At 42.4% G+C, this 20,242-nt stretch overlaps 1 protein-coding gene across 2 annotated transcripts in view; it reads right to left on the bottom strand.

Moving 5' to 3' along the window:
* Positions 1 to 688: 688 nt before the first annotated feature.
* AP4S1 (adaptor related protein complex 4 subunit sigma 1) overlaps positions 689 to 20,242 on the bottom strand; it is a 49,538-nt gene continuing 29,984 nt past the window's right edge. For both annotated transcript variants that reach the window (XM_089691182.1, XM_089691183.1), the window contains exons 3-6: positions 19,674 to 19,760; positions 15,281 to 15,349; positions 6,367 to 6,378; positions 689 to 1,446 (exon numbers count right to left, since the gene is read on the bottom strand). In XM_089691182.1, the coding sequence (XP_089547308.1) occupies positions 1,318 to 1,446; positions 6,367 to 6,378; positions 15,281 to 15,349; positions 19,674 to 19,760 (297 nt within the window). In that variant the 3' untranslated portion in view covers positions 689 to 1,317. The remainder of the gene's footprint in view (positions 1,447 to 6,366; positions 6,379 to 15,280; positions 15,350 to 19,673; positions 19,761 to 20,242) is intronic.

Genomic DNA, 20,242 nt, shown 5'->3' with positions numbered 1-20,242 from the left:
AATCCATGGCGGCGTATTGTGTTACCAATGGGTTGTTTGGTGACTGTGGTCCCAACTGCCACAATTGAGATCATTCGCAAGCTCCTCCCGTGTAGTTCTGGGCTGATCCCTCACTTTTCTCATGATCATCCTTACCTCATGAGATGTAATCTTGCATGCAGCTTCAGACCGAGGGCGAGTGATGGTTATTTTGTATTTCTTCCATTTGCAAATAATCGCTCCAACAGTTGTCTCCTTCTCGCTAAGCTTCTTTCTGATGGACTTGTAGCCCATCCCAGCCTCGTGCAGGTCTACAATCTTATGCCTGACGTCATTTGACAGCTCTTTGGTCTTGCCCATGATGGTGAGCACCTTCTTAAATTGACAGCACTAATCTGTGTACCACATGAGCACATAGCCAGTCCATAGGAGCCATAATTATTGTTGGTTGGTAGGGGATCAAATACTTATTTTACTCCCTGAACTGCAACTCAAAATTTGTATCATGAGTTTTTTTCTGTTTTTTTGGTTGATATTCTGTCTCGATCATTTCAAATACACCTATGATAAAAATTAAAGACCCTTCATTTCTTTGTAAGTGGGCAAACTTCCAAAATCTGCAGGGGATCAAATAATTATTTTCCCAACTGTATATAGCCAACCAAAACTGTTATTTGTAAACCATAAACAATACACAGATAGCGACATCTTGAGTCTTGTATAGATAGTGCTTTATTTAAAGTCCTGGTGAAAACAATAAGTTGCTGTAACCCATAGCAGCAGTGTTTCAGAGTCTGATTATAGTAAAAAAAATGTCACTAGCTGTATTTTAATTCCAAAAAAACACTAAATAATTTGTAATATATATTACAGGATTGTGAGCCATCAGTCCATTCTCTTTCTGCTGTTTTCAAAGGTAATAATTGACTACTACGAAGAAAAGTGCAGGTAGTATGTTAGGAGTGATGTGCACACTATAAGGTAAAACTGATGGGGAAATAAATGGAGCACAATAAGTGGTCTGCTGTGGTCCAAAGCCAAACTCAGCACAGACAAGTATATACAAAGACAGACCTTTTAGGACCTGGTGCTGACAGGGCACTCAACATACACAGAGTACCTTGTTTGAAATCCTTGTTGGTAATCACGATGTATCTTTAGCAGGAGGCAGTCTATGTTTCACATTATACCAGCAGTGTAGGAATGTCAGAGCCAATGTGCATAATAACAAAAACAAATGTTTGCTGACCTCAAGTCGTTTTATCAGACTGTGCAGGCTGCTCACAGACTTAAGCATTTTGAACTGTAACCATTAGGTGACAAGTAAGGAAGTGACATTCAGCTGTCTCCCACTTTGTCCAATACAAGCAGAGGAGCGAGAATCCGGGTCTTATTTGTCTCCACAGCACAGCCATTTAATACCATTTCATCCAAAATAATGTGCACCTTGTCTAGATTAAACATGATCTGTGAAACTAAGTCAAGGCATTGAATTTAGAAAAGTGTTTTTTATTTCAATTCAAATAAACGAAAAAAACTGCCTGGATACAGACCTACAATTTTGGAAGTATATTGCGCAGGTGTGTTGATGCACAGGGTTTGGTACCCACAACATTAGAAAAAAAGGTATGTAATTGCTGCTAACTACACAGAGATGAAAATCACATACTAAACTACCAGTTTGGGATAAAGTCATATTACTACTTCATCCTTTTCCCCAGACCATAGTTTTTTTATTTTTATTCTACAACAGACCATATATCAGCAGAAAACATCTCTCCTGCACTGCATGTAATATTATATGGGAACAAGGTAGGTCTCAATGGAGGTAAGAGGCAAATGTGAGTAAAAAGAAAATGAAAAAAATTCCCCTGACAAAATGTTTTCTTTTATATGTTACCCTATAAAGTTTGTTACCATTGTTTATGGTCTGATAGAAACAACTATGCTTTGGAAGACATGAAGTCATGAAATCAATTGATCCCAAACTGGTTATTTCTTTAGTATATGGAAGTGTGTATTGATGCAGAGTGACATTCAACACAGAGGAGGAGTGGCAGTGGTTCAGTGAGCAGGTGAATCTATAAAGGGACATTACTGGAGAGGAGGTGAATGTTGTACCCAGAGCTGCTTAATTATTTTTAACTTGTGTCAGAAATTAATTTTCTTTCAAAGTCATGCAAGATTTTATGGTCCAAATCATCCAGTTATTTACTGACTTTGGCTGCAGCTGCCACAAGCACACTCCCACACCTTCCCCTGAAGACTCTCCATCTGCAGTCTACTGTTATCACTCCCAAATTAAATGAGACCATTTTGGCTCTTATGTTGCTTTATCCACTTTAAAGCTCCTACAGCCACCAAGACTTTTATTTTCCTTTACTGAGGACACAGAAATTCAGAGATTGTTGGGTTATAAGGCTGCTACAAGAGAGTTTAGACAATGGCAAACAGACAGTGATCAACCTGGTCTAACCCTTCTTAACTCCAGCATGCCTTTGTTTTTGTTTTTTTGCTAGGGTCCTAAGAGAATGGAGACCTTTTCTTTGCTCTGCAGACAAAAGTCTTTTTTTATGCTATCTAGCTTTTATTTTAGGATTATTTGTCCATGGATTAAGATTCCTCTACAAGCTGCCAAGCTAGTATCTATATGCATCTATCAAGATCGGCAGCACTGCATCCTACTGCACACTTGAATGCACCGAGTTAGCTACCAAGCACTTTCTGGGTCATAGCCAAAAGCTTGGAGGAACTTTTAAACCAAGATTTAGGGAGAGGAGTCAGTGAAAGGTATACAGTGTGGTGAGCAAGTGATAAAATGTGCAGATGTGGGGGAAGGGGGCCTCAAACCAGATGATAGAGCAACTAAAGTATGGATTATCAATATTTTTAGGCTGGATAAATCCTGCTAGAACTCAAGAGCAAGCAAGGATTTAAAAATATGCACAAAATAAAAAGGATATGTACACAAATGTCCAAAAATGGAAGAACTAAGTCTTCAGATACACACATGAGAAGGATTTTGCCTATGGGAATATCAGAAACTTTGTTTGACAGATCACATGACTAGCTTGCAACTGTTCAGGGGTACTCCCTATATAAAAGGGACAGGGTGGGTAGAAGAGGGGGAAGGGTGTGCTTGTACGTCAAGAGTGATTTGATGGTGAAAAAGAGGGATGACATTGGTAACGGAACTGGGGAGGAGGTAGAATCTTTTTTGGCAAAAGCATCAAAGGGATGAAATAAACAATAAAATAATTGTGGGGTATGCTACAGGCCCCCTAATTTTTGATGAGGAAGAGTCCAACTCACTTTCACAGTTCGAAATGGTGGGGTTGTTATAATCATGGGCATTTAACAATCCTGATATTGAATGGGCAGGAACTACGCAGTCAACTAAGGCTTGTTGTTAACCACTTGGCAAAAGCATCAAAGGGATGAAACAAACAATAAAATAATTGTGGGGTATGCTACAGGCCCCCTAATTTTTGATGAGGAAGAGTCCAACTCACTTTCACAGTTCGAAATGGTGGGGTTGTTATAATCATGGGCATTTAACAATCCTGATATTGAATGGGCAGGAACTACGCAGTCAACTAAGGCTTGTTGTTAACCACTTGCCTACGGGGCACTTATACCCCCTTCCTGCCCAGGCCAATTTCCAGCTTTCAGCACTGTCACACTTTGAATGACAATTGCGCGTTCATACAACACTGCACCCACATGAAATTTTTATCATTTTTTTGTGACAGATAGCTTTCTTTTGGTGGTATTTAATCACCTCTGGGTTTTTTATTTATTCTTAAACAAACCAAAAACCACTGAAAATTTTGAAAAAAAAAATTTTTTTCTTAGTTTTTGTTATAAAATTTGTAAATAAGTGATTTTTCTCCTTCACTGATATGCGCTAATGAGGCTGCAGTGGTGGGCACTGATAGGCTGCACTGATGGACACTGATGAGGAGGCACTGGTAGGTGGCACTGATGGGCATTGACAGGCATCCCTGATGGGCACTGAAAGGCAGCACTGATACATGGCACTGATAGGCGGCACTGACTGGCACTGATAGGCGGCACTGACTGGCACTGATAGGTGGCACTGACAGATGGCACTGATTGGCAACACTGATAGGTGGCACTGATTGGCACTGATGGGTGACACTGAAAGACAGCTCAGGTGGGCACTGATATGTGGCATTGATGTGCACTGGTAGGCACTGATATGTGGCATTGATGTGGCACTGATGGGCACTGGCACGAGGCAGTGATGAGCACTGACACAAGGCACTGACAGGTGGCACTGCTGGGGCTACTGATCATCAGGGCACACTGATCATCAGTGCCCTGATGACCAGTGTACATGTCCTCTCCGCGGAAAGCCGATTACCGGCTCTCCTCTCCTCTCGAGCTGTCAGCATGACAGCTTGAGAGGAGAGAAATGCAGATAACCGGCATTTCCCTATTTACATGCGATCAGCTGTGATTGGACACAGCTGTTCACATGACCGAGCCGACATCTTTGGCTCTTTCTGTGATTGGTGATCCGCTGTGTCCGAGGGACACAGTGCATCGCCGATCGCCGTGCTTCGCACCCCCTGAGCGTGCTCCCAGAACAAGAGAACCACCTTGCACCCGTCATTGGACTATATGGCGGGCGGGAGGTGGTTCAACATATTCAGCAATGGCATTAGTCAGTGCATTCCAATGGGTAAAAAATATAAAAGAGCAAAAGTTAAACCTGGGTGGCTAAAGCTCCAAGGAACAGGGCCATCCTATCCCTCTTGTATTGAACTGTATTGTTGCTGTATTGTCTCCCTTTATATTGTAAAGCATTGAGCAAACTGTTGGCGCTATATAAATCCTGTATAATAATAAATACCAAAGAAAAAAGGCATATTAATGACAAAAAATGTCTTTTAAAAATATAAGGCCTAAGGATCAACACTGGCATTCCAAAAATACAAAGAATGCTTTAAGAAGTGCAAGAGTGAAATCAGGGCAAATAGAAATAGATTCCGAGTTTCATTTAGCTGAGAAGAAAAAAAAAAAGTCCCAAACGTTGTTCAAGTATATTAACCACCTGATGACTGGGATATAGTCAAATGACGGCTACAGTGCGGTCGTCTAGTTCTGGGAGGGCGTCAATTGACGTTTTCCCAGAACGTGCCGCCCACGGCATGCACCCGGTGCTCTCTGTGATCGCTGTGATCAAATGACATAGTAAAGAGCAAAACACAGAGCCTTTTACCACACGATCAGCTGTGTCCAATGACACAGCTGATCATAATGTAAATACAGTTGCCAGTAATTGGCTGCACTTTCCTCAAGCTGTCACAGCATGAGGAGAGAGGGAAGCCAGTAATCGGCAACTGTATATACACATCAGTGCAGTCCCAGAAGTGTCCATCAGTGCTGTCAGTCAGTGTCCATCAGTGCAGTCCCAACAATGTCCATCAGTGCTGCAAGTCACTGACCATCAGTGCCGCCAGTCGGTGCCATCTATCAGTGACCTTCAGTGACAGCCATCAGTGTCACATATTAATGCAGCCTCATCAGTGCCTTCTCATCAGTGTCCATCAGTGCAGCCAATCAGTGCCGCCTATCAGTGCCCTTCAGTGAAGGAGAAAAATTACCTGCTTGCAAAATTTTATAACAGAAACTAAGAAAAAAAAAGTTTGGTCTTTTTTGTGAATAAATGCCTACAAGTACCATCAGCTATTGCAACTGACAGTTTGTAGTTCTCAGTGATCTACAAGGACACTGGTGAGTGTTCTCCTAGTCCATTGATCTTCCTGTTAGGGTTGCACCGATACTGTTTTTTTTTTATCAGCGAGTACGAGTACCGATACTTGTGCTTAATTACTCGTCGATACCAATACCTTTGCGGTTTGATTTGAGCCCTTACAAAAATTAATGGGTTCAAATTTCACTGCAAAGTATCGTATTTCAGTTGAGCAGGAATGTGGGGCGATTCCTGTCCAAATCACATACGGTTTTCCTGTGGGTGCGGTGCGATTTGCAGTAAAATTTGAACCATACAAAATAAATGGCTGAAATCGCACTGTAAATCGCACCACACCCGCGGGGAAACCTGCAAAAAAAATGTGCATTTATTTATTTTTTAAATCAAAAGGTGAACTTATCCTTTGAATTAATAACCTTGTAATTATCTGTGTGTATGGGTCCATTCTTTCTGATCACATTACCACTTTGCTTATTGAATTTTTTGTAAACTCAGGTTAAGAAAGATCTACAATTTTTCAACTCAGAAATAAAACTGGATTGTTTACTACTACCATGTACCGTACCAATTAGTGGGAATTGTAAATTTTTTGATAGGTTCACTTTATAAAGCTAGTATGGACACACTATTTTGAAAAAGGATACATCCAGCTCACTCTGAAAAAAAAAAAAGACCAGTTAGTAACAGCAGACAAAAATATATATTGCAGCTTCCCTAGGTTCATGTACTCTCAAGAACAAAGCAGGGATTCCACCTTCCCCCATCTGAAAAGTGCATCTTGCCTAATGACCCATCGATCACAGTGTAATAGTCTGTGTGCACAAAAACATCTGTCAGTGTATCAGTGCACACAAACATTTGTTGCTGTGTACCATCAACATCTGTCACAGTGTACCGTGTCCAATCAACATCTACAATAGTGTCCCATTGCAAAATTAACATCAGTGTCCCTATTGGACCTTCAGCATCTGTTGATGCCCCTAGTGGACCATGAACATCTGTCAGTGTCCCTAGTGGATTGCCAACATCTGTGTTGCCAACATCCACTTTGTGTCCCCAGTGGGTCTCACAAAAATGAGATAGGTAGACAAGAAATTGAATGTGTAATTTCTGCCCCTATAATGCCTGAAGGTGCTCCTTGAATTTTGGGCCTCTTTATGTGGCTAGGCTGTGAAAAAAATCTCACACGTGGTATCGCCATACTCAGGAGGAGTAACAGAATGTGTTTTGGGGTGTAATTGCAAGTATTCCTGTTATTTTTTTATTTTGCAAAGAATTGTGGGAAAGAATCAGATCATGGTTCAGACTCACAAAATCTCTTCTAAGAAGGCACATCACTGCACCTGGCACTATTACATCAAATGGTGTAAGCAAATCCTTTTAGCCATATGACTCATTCTTGGTTTTCTGCAATGTCGTAGTTTCCTAGCTTTATAGAGGATCAGAGGTTGGATTTCTGCTTTCAAACAGCCTTTCGCCTTGTATTCTCTTATCTCGACCTTGGTTTGGAACATATCTAAGTTTTTTTTCCCCCTTTAAAGGGCTCCTGTCATTCCTTATGACCTTAGAGTGGTATTAAACCCAGCAACAAAAGTGTAATAAAGGAAAGAGTGAACAGAAAACTAGATGGCATTCTTGCAAATCTAAGAAACAGATATGCTGAAAAACCCAAAAAGCACTCACTGATCTGGTGAAGTGCACTTTGACAGGGAAAATCCTTCCCCAACCTATAACTGGCCTTAGCAGCAAGGAGCACATTGAAGGGTGACACATGTCAAGCAACAAAGAAAAATTCCCAGCTCAGCTTATCAGTCAGCCTGCAACAAACCTAATTTCCTGTCTAACAGTTCACGTTAAAAACAGAGGTTTCGTTTGAACACATTTGCAAATACATGCGTAAGCTGCAGGGGCCACGCCACAGCACCAAAGTATTATCTGCATTCCCAACTCTATAAGTTTGAGAGCCTCCATAGCAGGAAGCACATATATAATAATGGATAGATTGAGGACAGGTATGCCTGGAGGGAGCCCATCCCTCCTTAAAAAAGGTACAGAGGTGCACTGGACACCCAGCATATAGCACAATGGCAACAAAGGTGTCCAGTGTACCCCTTAACCAAAGAAAAATTCCCAGCTCAACTTATCAGCCAACATGAACTGTTAGTCAGAGCAATTTGGTTTGTTGCAGGCTGGCTGATAAGTTGAGCTGGGAATTATTCAGTGAATGTTCTGTTCTGTGAAAGAATCCTTTGCGCATGTCGGCTTGTAGTTCTCAATGAACTACCACGGCACTGTTGAGCACTGTAGCAGTTCACTGATTCTTCCTGTCAGTGTGAAACTGACTGCCCATATGATGTTCAACTGACAGTCTGCAGTAACCATGAATTACAACCACGATCTGCTGATCGCTAGTGCAGTGCTTTCTAGGGTCCTAGAAAAAAAAAAAAGAAAAAGGAAATGCATATTTTTTTTCTGCAAAAAATGTGCATTTATTATTATTTTTTTTTTTAAATGCAAACGTATCCCTTAACAGAGCGGAAACCAGAGGTTGATTTGGCTGCTCAGCATGCACTTGTACTGAGCACCCAAGTGCTTCCATGTGCGAGGCTAACCTGAGGGAATAAAGCATTTTTTTTTTTCTCACTGGGGCCGGAGCCTCATTTACTCGCTCAAAAGACACGCTTCTGCTGATCGTTAAGACAGTCTAACACTCCCCTTTCCTGACAAGCACTCAATCAGTGCTCAATACACTGCAAGCTCTTTCCTCCCTGCTAGTTCTCAGGTGCAGTGCTGGAGACAGGCAAGGAGGTTAGTAGTAGATAAATATTGCAATGTCAAAAATATTAAAAAATGTAAGTTGCCACAAATCCCCTTTCATTTTTAAAAGCCCCAGACTTTCCTAAAAGCACCTCAGATTTAAGTACGGTTTTGGTTAAATTATTTTTTTTTATCAGGACAGGTAGATTGTCATGTGGGACCCTGATTTGGTTATTGGGCAAGTCGTTTTTTAAAAAATTTCCACACTCCTGCAAACCAGAAAGTGAAAGGAAATTTTCCAAAGTGAGGGAATCCCTTGTTATTATCAGGGACACCAGAACTAGTGTCTCTATTGGAACATTTCCTTTCTATTCCTGCTGAATGTGCAAAAGCAGCTGCAACTAGAGGAGAACCAGAGACAGCCTCTGAAGAGGAGGTGCCTGCTTGCATCCCCTGCATTCTGAGACAGCCAGCATAGCTGAAAAAATGCTGCCTATACACGGACATTGTAGCAAAAAACTCTTTTCTTGATAAGAAGGAGGAGGGGGCATCCCTGAAGTGGTTAATAAAGGCCCGGAGGAGGGTAGTGATTCAGGAAGACTACAGTGGCTTTCGGCGTCAGGACCTCTAGGAGGTGCGCTGCAAACCCTCCCAAAGCTTTTAGTTGACCACAAGCTGGCAAAGCCCACACGAACACCCACTTATGTGTGTGATCTGCCATAGTAAGTGAGAGATTCCCATAAGGGATACTCACAAGACACTTCCAGAGGTTAATGGCGTGTGAACTAGTCACTGGGGGGGGGGGGGGGGCAGCAGGGAACCCAATGGCATCTCAGTGGATCAGGGTGCTAGAGTAGCTGAGCAAGTGTCAGTAGAAAGTGATCCGGTGATCCAGTTTGAGCGTGGTCCATAATAACACCCATGTACAGTACAGACAACCTGAAAGAGGCTGCAGAGACTCAGTCGAGGTGCACAGGCAGTGAGCCCAATTAATGGCGCCAAATTGAGAAAATTTTTTTTAAAAAAAGTGCCACGCCCTCTCCACTGAACTGTGTCAGAAAGTGTTACAGCCTGTGTGCACGTGTTATTAAACCCTCTATGTAAAACATGGTATTCAGCATCATACATCTGCATGTACACATTCACATGTCTGCTTTCTGCTTGCAGCCTTTCACTTTTTATTTCCTGTATAAATATCACTGTCTTTGGTTTCCATTTTTACGGTGGCTCCACAGCCTTCCAGCATCCTTTGGAGCCACCCTTACAAGCACTCCGCTGCCTGGGACTACAGCTGAGCAACTCAGAAGCACAGTCACTTCCCAGCTGCTCTTCCAAGGTGACTTACAGACAGCAGCTTCTGAGACAGTGCCGGTCACTTGCAATATACACTTCGGCCACTTTATTAGGTACACCTTGCTAATAACAGGTTGGACCCCCTTTTGCCTTCAGAACTGCCTTAATTCTTTGTGGCATAGATTCAACAAGGTGTTGTAAACATTCCTCAGAGATTTTGGTCTATAGTGACATGATAGCACCATGCAGTTGCTGCAGATTTGTCTGCTGCACATCCATGAACCGTTGGTACAAGCGCAGGATGGATCCATGCTTTTTGCATGCATGTTGTTTACACCAAATTCTGACCCTACCATCTGAATGTCACAGCTGAAATCAAGATTCATCAGGCCAGGCAACATTTTTCCAGTCTTCTATTGTCCAATTTTGGTGAGCCTGTGAAAATTGTAGCCTCCGTTTCCTGTTCTTAGCTCACAGGGGTGGCACCTGGTGTGGTCTTCTGCTGCTGTAGCCCATCTGCTTCAAGGTTTGATGTGTTGTGCATTCAGAGATGGTATTCTGCATACCTTGGTTTTAACAAGCGGTTATTTGAGTCACTGTTGCCTTTCTATCATCTTGAACCAGTCTGCTCATTCTCCACTGACCTCTTACATCAACAAGGGATTTTCGTCCACAAGACTGCCACTCACTAGATATTTTCTCTTTTTTGGACCATTCTCTGTAAACCCTAGAGATGGTTGTGTATGAAAATCCTAGTAGATCAGCAGTTTTTGAAATACTCAGACCAAGCACCAGGCACCAACAACCATGCCACGTGCAAAGTCATCTAAATCCTCTTCCCCATTCTGATGCTCAGTCTGAACTTCAGCAAGTCATCTTCACCATGTCTAGATGCTTAAATGTATGGAGTTGCTGCTATTTGATGGTCTGATTAGCAATTTGTGTTACCAAGCAATTGGAGAGGTGTACCTAATAATGTGGCCAGTGAGTGTAAATCACACATTATGTGAATGCATTCTAGAGAGTAAAAAAACAAAATACATTTCACATGTTCATTTGATTGTTTTGAAACCGTTTTGAGGTTGCAAGAAGACTGGTCACGTGACCTTCCTGTGATTTGTACTGTGCAAGCTTCCCCTACAGGAAATTCAGAGAAGTTGCCTGAGTAAGAGGGAACAAGCTAGATCATATTCTGTTAAGAAACAAAAACGTACTTTTAAGGTGAATTTGATTTATGTGAATATCTAAGTGGAAAAAAAGGGGGTTTAATACTACTTTAACCCCTTAGGGACTCAGACCAGCACATGCAGGCTCACATAAGGGCTAAAGCCCTGACTTAGTGCAGAAGTGGTTCTAAGCCCTAATACTTCCTGTGGTCCCCACTAAGCAGATAGGCCCAGGGGAGATGCCTCACCCAGCGGTCTTTTGCCTGCTCTTAGATATAGGGTTTCCCCATACACCAAGGGTGCCTAGTTGAACGCCTAACACAGAGACCAGTGCCTAGAAGGCGCATTACAGGCTGGTCTGGCTTCTTCTTAAGAGCAGGGTCCAGGTAGGGCCTCCAGGGCTAAGCCAAAAATTAGCTGGTCTGGAAGCTGAAATAAATGAGCCCCAGTGGCTCTGCAGCAACTGTAGCAACTTGGTAGTAGGAAAAAAGACTACATACCTGTAAATTCCATATCTTAAAGTACAGTAGTCCTTTCAATTTGTAGAGACTACATATCCCACCTTGCTGCCCGCAAGAAGTGATTCCTGTGCTAACTCTGACTCATGAAAAGCCTCTTCTCAGCACCTCTGTAATTCCAAAAAGTACAGCAATCCCTACTCACAGGTCATACTGAATAGGTGTCACAAAATTAAAGGAAGTAAATGTATGAGGATCTTCACAAAGTAAATGTACAAATTCAAGAATGTTCAGATTAATAGGAGTAGGCTAGAAATAATTGAAACAAAACGTGGAAATGAAAATATGATTTTAAATTCAGACCACAGATGTGTTTTAATTCATATTTAGACCAGAATTGCAGAAGAAAGTGCAAATATATAGGAGACTAATTCACTGCAAGGAAAGTCCCCTGAAAAAGGAAAGGCACTAGGGTGGGGTGAACACAGTCAGTAGTGAGAGAAAATCCAGAACTGCTAGCGGACACTGAAGAGTTGGGTCCTTACTATGGAAGGGAGCAGTAGAGGCTGATCATCAACTTCAGAAATCCAAGAAAGGGGTGAGTCACCGTGACGAGAAGGGACTCCTCTATAGTAAAGATTGTTAGATTGAGTGTGATGCCATTCACAAGTAAAGGCTCCTACAAGAGTAGGAACCAGAAATTCCAGAGTACGAGACAAACCTGGGAAGATGTACAATTGGATGAAATAATACCAGAAGAGTGTGAAAAGGCAGCTGAAGGAGGTGCTTGACTGACAGTTACAGAATGTAACCTACAGGGGGAAACATGAGCATCCAAGCTGCAAGAAGGTAAATTACTAAGGGACCCAGTAAGATGAACAAACAAATCTCCATCTGCAAAATGGGGGGGTGCATCTACATGCAGAAAGTTGAGCAGATGAGACAGAAGGCTTCTGGCTTCGAGATCTTTGGTTTGATTGAGATGTGGACTCTCAATGTATATAACATACTACTGCAGTAATAGCAGATTTAAAGGGACGCCTCCAATTGGAGGGCATGACAATCAGATGTACCTTATGTGCTTCCTTAACGCCCCAGGCATATAACCAAAGTGCCTCAGTTTTCAAGACATATGGGGTTGACCCTGTGCTAAAGGTGTTCTCTTTAAGGGATATGATCCATTGAGACATGATTTCACAAATCACCGCCAACAGAGAATGCAGAGCTAATTTAATCTGATACCAAAGTAGAGTCCAGCTGTCTGTCTGTGACTGTCTGTAAGGACATCATCAACCTGTTTGGTGGTATGCTTATTAAGGTAGATGGCTGGATTGTCAATAGTGGGCAGAAACTATTTATTAATAATTTCCCCTTTAAAGAGAAAAGTTCCATCACATTATCAGCAAGAGCCCATGACTCCATGGGTTGTTTCCAAACTTCAAGAAGGAAAGAGTTAAATACACAGTATAGCTGTAAAAGACCTGATGCTTGCAACAGCAGGCTGATCCTCCAACTACATGGTAGCATGTACTGCAACAATTAGGTTAAACATAACGTCTTGTAAATCATATGGAACTTGCTCAAAACACTCTCTTATGGGCAAACTGTAAAGATTTTGAATATAAATCTGATAATTAGGCAATAGGGGCCTCAGGCACGCATGGTTGGAGACCCAATAGGGTCAGAATTCAATTCTGCCATGAATGTAGCCAGACTGCACCTAAAGGACTGCAGGCATATTGCTCCATTAAATGTACAAAACAGACAAAAATTTGAAATGGATATAAGGGGTTATGTGGGCAGAGGTGAGGTCTCAGCCACTCTTGGAGAAGCAAAAAAAGAGTTTAATGAGGATGACCCTATAGTAATAGGTGTCTCAGGAACTAGGTTACAGACATTGATTTCTTCTGGGGATATCAAATAAACGCCCATAGAAGCAATAGTGGATTATGGACTGAGGTCCCCAGTTGCAGCAGGACTGTCCTCTTTGAAAAGACAAGTTGCACCACCTAGTGGAAAACAACTACCGTATATACTCGAGTATAAGCCGACCCGAATATAAGCCGAGGTACCTAATTTTACCACAAAAAACTGGGAAAAACTATTGACTTGAGTATAAGCCGAGGGGGGAGGAATAGTGCCCCATCATTGGTGTCAGTGGGGGGAGGAATAGTGCCCCATCATTGGTGTCAGTGTGGGGAGGATTAGTGCCCCATCGTTGGTGTCAGTGGGGGGAGGAATAGTGCCCCATCATTGGTGTCAGTGTGGGAGGAATAGTGCCCCATCGTTGGTGTTAGTGGGGGGGAGGAATACTGCCCCATCGTTGGTGTCAGTGGGGGGAGGAATAGTGCCCCATCATTGGTGTCAGTGTGGGAGGAATAGTGCCCCATCGTTGGTGTCAATGGGGGGAGGAATAGTGCCCCATCGTTGGTGTCAGTGGGGGGAGGAATAGTGCCCCATTGTTGGTGTCAGTGGGGGGAGGAATAGTACCCCATCGTTGGTGACCCCTGCTCCAGCCTGGGCTCGCTCGTTCCCTCCCTCTCCCATGGTACACACTTACCGGTCAGATGTCTTCCTTCTCCGGCCGCTCTCCTCCTCTTCACTCGCTCGATCTTCGCGGTGCTGCTCGGCTCCTCCTCTCCAAGCTCCACCTCCTCGCCGGTGATTGGGCACCTGTGTGCCTCTCCTTAACTACAGTTCCGGCGGCCAATCACCGGCGAGGATTGATCCCGGGGGTGTGTCCAGATGACAGGGACGGCATGTCATCTCCAGACGTTGACTCGAGTATAAGCCGCGGGGGCCGTTTTTCAGCACAAAAAATGTGCTGAAAAACTCGGCTTATACTCGAGTATATACGGTATGTCCAAAATGGATCAATGCCTTACATACTGACAAAACTAAGCAGCAAGTGCTGATAAAAGTTGTAGGTGAGGTGGCTGGAGGTGACCAAGTCACTAAAGGTGGGTAGTGGAACTAGACTGGAGACCATATGATTCACAAGGTGCTTCAGAAGCACAGGTACCAGAATAGTGTTTCTTCTAGGCTGACCTCAGCAATCAGTTCCCTCAGCTTTAACCATTACCTTTGTCGAAGTACAGCCTCCAAAATTGCTGAGGTTTCACTGATTTTAGAAAGCTGTTGTATAGAGATTTGATTGAAAACTCCAAGGAAAAAATTTTTTAAATGAAGAAAAACAAATAGGCTAGCAAAAATATAGTCAGAATGGTTCTCAGCATAGCTGAGGAAAAGCAGTACAACCTCCCAGGACTGTATCAGAAAACTGAGGCACGATGGTTGGAGACGTGGTTATACAAGGGCTGGGCTTTTTGTTTGCCATCATCCTAAAGACAGCAGTTTAACCCAAATGTTTATAAATTACTACAATTCCTCTCTTTCTCAATAGACAATAAAGAAACCCCTTTGCACACTATGACATTTCCAGAAAAGCTTAAAGTGGAGCTATAGGCAAATCTTTTTTTATTTTTTGATAGAATAAAGGAGGGTTGCAAACCTTGTTAGTTTTTTTGCCATCTGTGTTTCCATTTTGGGAGATTCCCTTCACTTCCTGTCCCATAGCCAAAACGTGAAGTCAGGGGAAATTGCTACAAATTAAGAGAATCCCTTGGGGCCAACCACCCATTGTCACTGTTCTAAGAACAACTCAAAATTTGGGATATTCTTTTACTTCTATTTTCAAAGATAATGGTAAACAGGACAAATAGAGGGGCAGAGGTAGCAATAACAAAACTGACAGGTATTCTAATCCATCTCTATTCTGTCTAAAACTTTAAAAAAGTTTTTTGTTCCTTTGTTAGAAGTTAAAGGGCTATCTAGACTCTGACTCTACTAACCCTGTCAAGTACTCTCTTTCCCATTATACTTACCACTCTGCTGAAATATTTGTCCAAAACTTCAACAAAATTATGAATAAGCTCAAAAACAGCCATCTCATTCTGCAACAAGAAAGAAAAGGCACTTTTATACATGAGATTTAAACCTGCATTGATAATATACTTACAAGACATAACATTACACTGGAGCACCTACAAATTACCCAGCTGGCATAATATGCAACAAGAATACAATAAAAAAGCAGGATTATTAAATTGGTAATAAAGACAGGTTTTTTTTTCCTTTTTTTTTTTACCTTAATGCATTCTTCTATGCATTAAAGTAAAAGCCTTCTGTAAGCAGGTCCCCCCTAGCCCCCCCCCCCCCCTTATACTTACCTGAGCCTGATTTTGAACCAGCGATGTGCACCAGAGCAGGTATTCTCTCGGCTTTCTCTCTCCTCATTGGCTCCTGCTACTGTCAATCACAGCCAATAACAAGGGAGTGGGGGCAAGGCCAAGCTGCGCTCTGTGTTTCTTTTGGATACACAGAGCTGGCTCAGAAAAAGCATGCACAAGTGCCTCCATAGCAAGCAGCTTGCTATGGGAGCACTCGCCAATGGGGAGGGGCCAGGAGCGTTGGTGGGGGACCCCAGAAGAAAAGAATCGGGGCTGCTCTATGCGAGATATTGCACAGAGCAGGTAAGACAAGTTTGTTATTTTGAAAAAATAAAAACAAAATTTATATTGTAAAAAATAAAAACAGCCTTTAAAATCACTTTAACTTATCTGTAAATTTTTTGTTTAGAGTACAGGACACAGGCAGAATATCTATACACCATAGGATTTAGGCAAGCACCTACAGGTGATAGGACACTGGCAAAGTTTTAGAGGACATGCACCCTGGGCGCCTTCCCTGTAGCCCTTCCCCATACTGTGAGTCCTCAGTTTTGTAGCAAGCAGTGGAGAGGAAAGCAAGAAATGGAAGGGAGGATGACCTTTGCCCTGTACTATATTCCAGGATATGGAATTTACAGGTGAGTCAAAATTACTCTTATTCTAATTGTACAGTGTAAGACATAGGCAAAATATTCATACATCATGGGATGGCCCGAAGCAATAAATAGGAAGGGTGAGCAACAAGGCAAACAATACTGTGCTAACAGGCCCAACAAAAAGGGTCAGTACACCCAACCCCAGACAGTTGCTTCAAGAACCTTGCAGCCAAAAGCTGCGTCAGGAGAAGCTTGGACATTCACCTGGTAAAAATTTGAAAAAGTATGAACAGAAGACTAGGCGAGGACCTTACACAACTGGGCTACAGAGGCTTGGTGCTGAAGTGCCCAGGCAACTCCCGCTGATCTGGTGAAATAGCCATTTAATAGCGCAGGAGGAGATTTCTCTTGAAGAATGCAAGCTCTTGCAATCTGATTTCATATCCATTGTGCAATAGTGGACTTGCAGGTTGTCCCTTGGAAGGTCCAGAGAACAGGACAAACAGTAAATCCATCAGTCTGAATGGAGCAATAGTTTTGAGGTATATAATAATGGCTCTGTCTACGTTCAGGCAGTGTAGAGAGATTTCCTTTGCATGCCTTGGAGCAGGACACAAGTATGGGAGGGCAATGTCCTCATTGAGGTGCAATGCTCAGACCAACTTCAGGAACAAGAATGGCCTTGGACATAAAAAAAACAAAAAAAAAAACAACAACTTGTCATTGTGAATTATGAGGAAAGGCCCTTCACAAGTAAGATCCAACAGTTCAGAAATATGTCTAACAGAACCTCTATGGGAATAACTCTGATAGATTCACAGGGTGGTTTCTGCAGGCCAGAGAGAACTAAGTTGAAATCCCAAGAAAGCACAAAGTGATGCAAAACCAGATACATCTTGATAAAAAGGTTCTTACAAGGGAGAGTGAAGCCAGGACTTTGAAAAAGAACTGATAAGGCCAAGACCTGACCTTTAAGAGTACTCGAGGCCAATTTCTGGTCAAGACCTGATTTGCAGGAAAGCTAGAAAGTGAGGTACAGAGAAATCTCTGAGACTGAAATGTCCGTTTTTAAACCAGCCAAAAAATTATTTCAGGGGTGAAAATAAATCTTCCTGGAAGAGGTCGTTCTTGCTTTTAGTAAGGTAGGAATCACAGACTCAAACCCCTTTATCTGCTAGAATTCTGATTATGTCTGTTTACCGGGTTCTGTGTCAGTTTGGTGCAATCACCGTTTCTTTTTCTAGCTCTATTTTCTTGAGCACACAAGGTTGGATTCACACTGAACAGAAGGCATACATTAGCCTGAACTGAGACCAGGGGATTATCAAAGCATTTGAGGCTAGAGCTAGAGGATCCCTGGTTCTGACAAAAAATAGAGGTAGTTTGCTGTTGAATCAGGGGCTAGCATGTCCACATCTGGAATCCGCCATTTTTGCCATATTAGCTTAGACAACTGGATGAAACCTATTTTCCCTTTGAACTGGGCAATGGTGGCCGCTTTCCAGATGTCCACTCCTGCGTTGTAGACCACAGAGATTGTTGGACCGTGAGTTTCTATCCAAGAGATAATCTGGTTTGTTTCCTTCGAGGTAGCCAGACTCCTAGTGTCTGCTTGATGGTTAGGCCACTATCGTAACATTCTCTGACTTCATCCTGATTGGGTGCCCCTTCAGAAGGGGCATCCAGTGTTGCAGGGACAGCCATATGGCTCTGAGCCTCAAGATGTTGATGGGAGGCTTGGCTTCCCTCAATGACCATGTTCCTTAGATTGGTAGCAGTTAGAACACTACAGCCCAGCCTGAGAGACTTGCGTCTGTTACGATAACTTTCTAATGATAGGGAAGTAAGGACTTTTATACTGTTATGGCTGGGGTGGTGACCCACCAAGATAAGGAAATACTTGCTAAGCTGGAAAGAAGCATGGGCATATTGAGAGGAGATTGCTTTTTTCAACAAGATATTTTGTTGGAGAGTTCTTGAATGGTATTTGGCAAATGGTACTGCTACAAAGGAGGCTACCATTAGGCCTAGAGCTCTCATGGAAAATCTCAATATGGGATGTTTATTGGATCTCAATTCTTGAGCTTGTGCTCTTAAAGGGAAGGCTGGAAAACAGATTTATTGAAATCGATCACCCAGCCAAAGGCCTGGAGCTTCTTAATTGTCTTGCAGACATTTTCTGATAACCAGAAAGGAGATGAGTCCTATAGAAGAAGGTTGTATAGATAGCCTGTCACTTGGGGCCCCCTTGATGACATCATAACGATGAAAGGCCTAGGGGTGTGGCTGAGGCGTGGCTTCACAGCACTAAGAGAGAGAGAGAGCACATAGTCAATACAAGTTTACGTTAAAGATTCCAATCCATTGCCATCCGCCCTGTTAAATGCAGATGGGAGATTTTTTAAAAGTATATATGCTTCTGTCTGGTCTTACTACATGTGATTGGTTTTCTATATTTAAGCTTTTTTTTTTTTAATAAAATAACAGTGAGCACTATATAGGTTCTCATTGCCTTTTAACATGTAAACACACACTCGTTCATCCACCTTCCTTCCATCCATCTGAGCTGCTGAGGTTCTCCAAGAGTCTCAGACCTTGCTGATTCAGAAGGAAAGGAGTCCATCTGGTGTTGGGAGCGCATATTGACCTTTGTTGTGGAGGTCAATACAGGAAGTTGAGAGTTTGCCCTTAAGGGATTCACTGTGGTGGAGGTATTTTCTGCTTGCACGTTCTCGCAGTACTTACTTTGGAATGAAATACTTCACAAGTTATATGGGACTATTACATTCACAACTGTGCTGGGAAATACATTTTGTTATGTTTGAGCTCTACAATGCCCTTCCATGTGCACCTTACTTTAAGGTCCGTTTACACTTTCAACAAGATATGCCGCTTCCTTCCTGCTTTTCATTTGACAGGTAGTGAGGAGGCGATATGCCACCTCCTCACTGCCTATTTAAACACTTTAAATGCCACACTTCCGCACACAACCTGTACATTGCATGCGGTTGCAGCACAGCCCCATGCACTTGAGTGAGTTGCACTCGGCGGGAGGGAGTGCCCACCGAATATTACAGGGGTATAACTTTTGCTGTGGTCACAAATCAAAGCACTGCGATGGCGGCATGTGTACACCCCCAGCTGCTGCCTTTGCAGCTTAAGGGGAGCATTTGGGGGGGGCATAAAATGCAGCTCAACTGCATTTTTTTTACTGATGCCCAACCACAAGTGTAAAACAAGCCCTTAAAGCTAGTTATAAATTGCGGCGTTGTCCATAATTGTTCATTTATCAATTCACACATCACTTTAGATATGGATTGTGTTTCACTGTATTCTTACCTAATAGGGACAAACATTTATTGCAAAAGAGGAAAGGACACATCAGAATAAGAATACTCAGCATTCAAAATACAAATTTGCTTTGTAGTCCTTTGTAGTGAGCTTTTCCTTACCTCTGACTCATCTACTCCAACCACAATGAAAAGAGCTGCATACTGGCGGTAAACCAATTTGAAGTCCTTATACTCTATAAAGGAGCACTAGAAAAACAAAATATGATTATTACATTAAAACATGTATTGCAGTTGTTTCTGGCTCAGCTGTTTTTTGGACACTAAAACTGGTGAAACTGGTACCTGACAACTTCCAAAGAGCAGTTGGGGCAGAACATCCCTACACTGTTTATTATTTGCTAGCAGAGTTCTTTGTCACAAAACGATGACAATCTTTACCCATCAATGCATATGAAAACACAAATTTTGCAAACAGCAACACAGTCTACTAATCCCATGTAAATAATTCAGATCCACTTTGTATGACTGAGGAAAGGCTTGTTAACACGTGTGCAATTTCTTGCTGTATGATAAATGAGGCCAATCACCGGAAACCAGAGGAGCTTGAAAAACTTTGTTTTTTAATTTGTGCTTTAAAACATGTTATTTCTGTATATAAATTGCATTAGCATTAAAAACTAAACCTAAAAACTGTTTGTGTTCCTTAAAAACCCCTAGTATAAATCACG

The sequence above is a fragment of the Staurois parvus genome, unplaced genomic scaffold (genome assembly GCF_062004578.1).
Source record: "Staurois parvus isolate SC_StPar_1 unplaced genomic scaffold, SC_StPar_1.0 ptg000553l, whole genome shotgun sequence".
NCBI lineage: Eukaryota > Metazoa > Chordata > Amphibia > Anura > Ranidae > Staurois > Staurois parvus.
The sequence above is the reverse complement of the archived record's forward strand: the minus strand, read 5'-3'. Positions and strand labels throughout refer to the sequence as shown.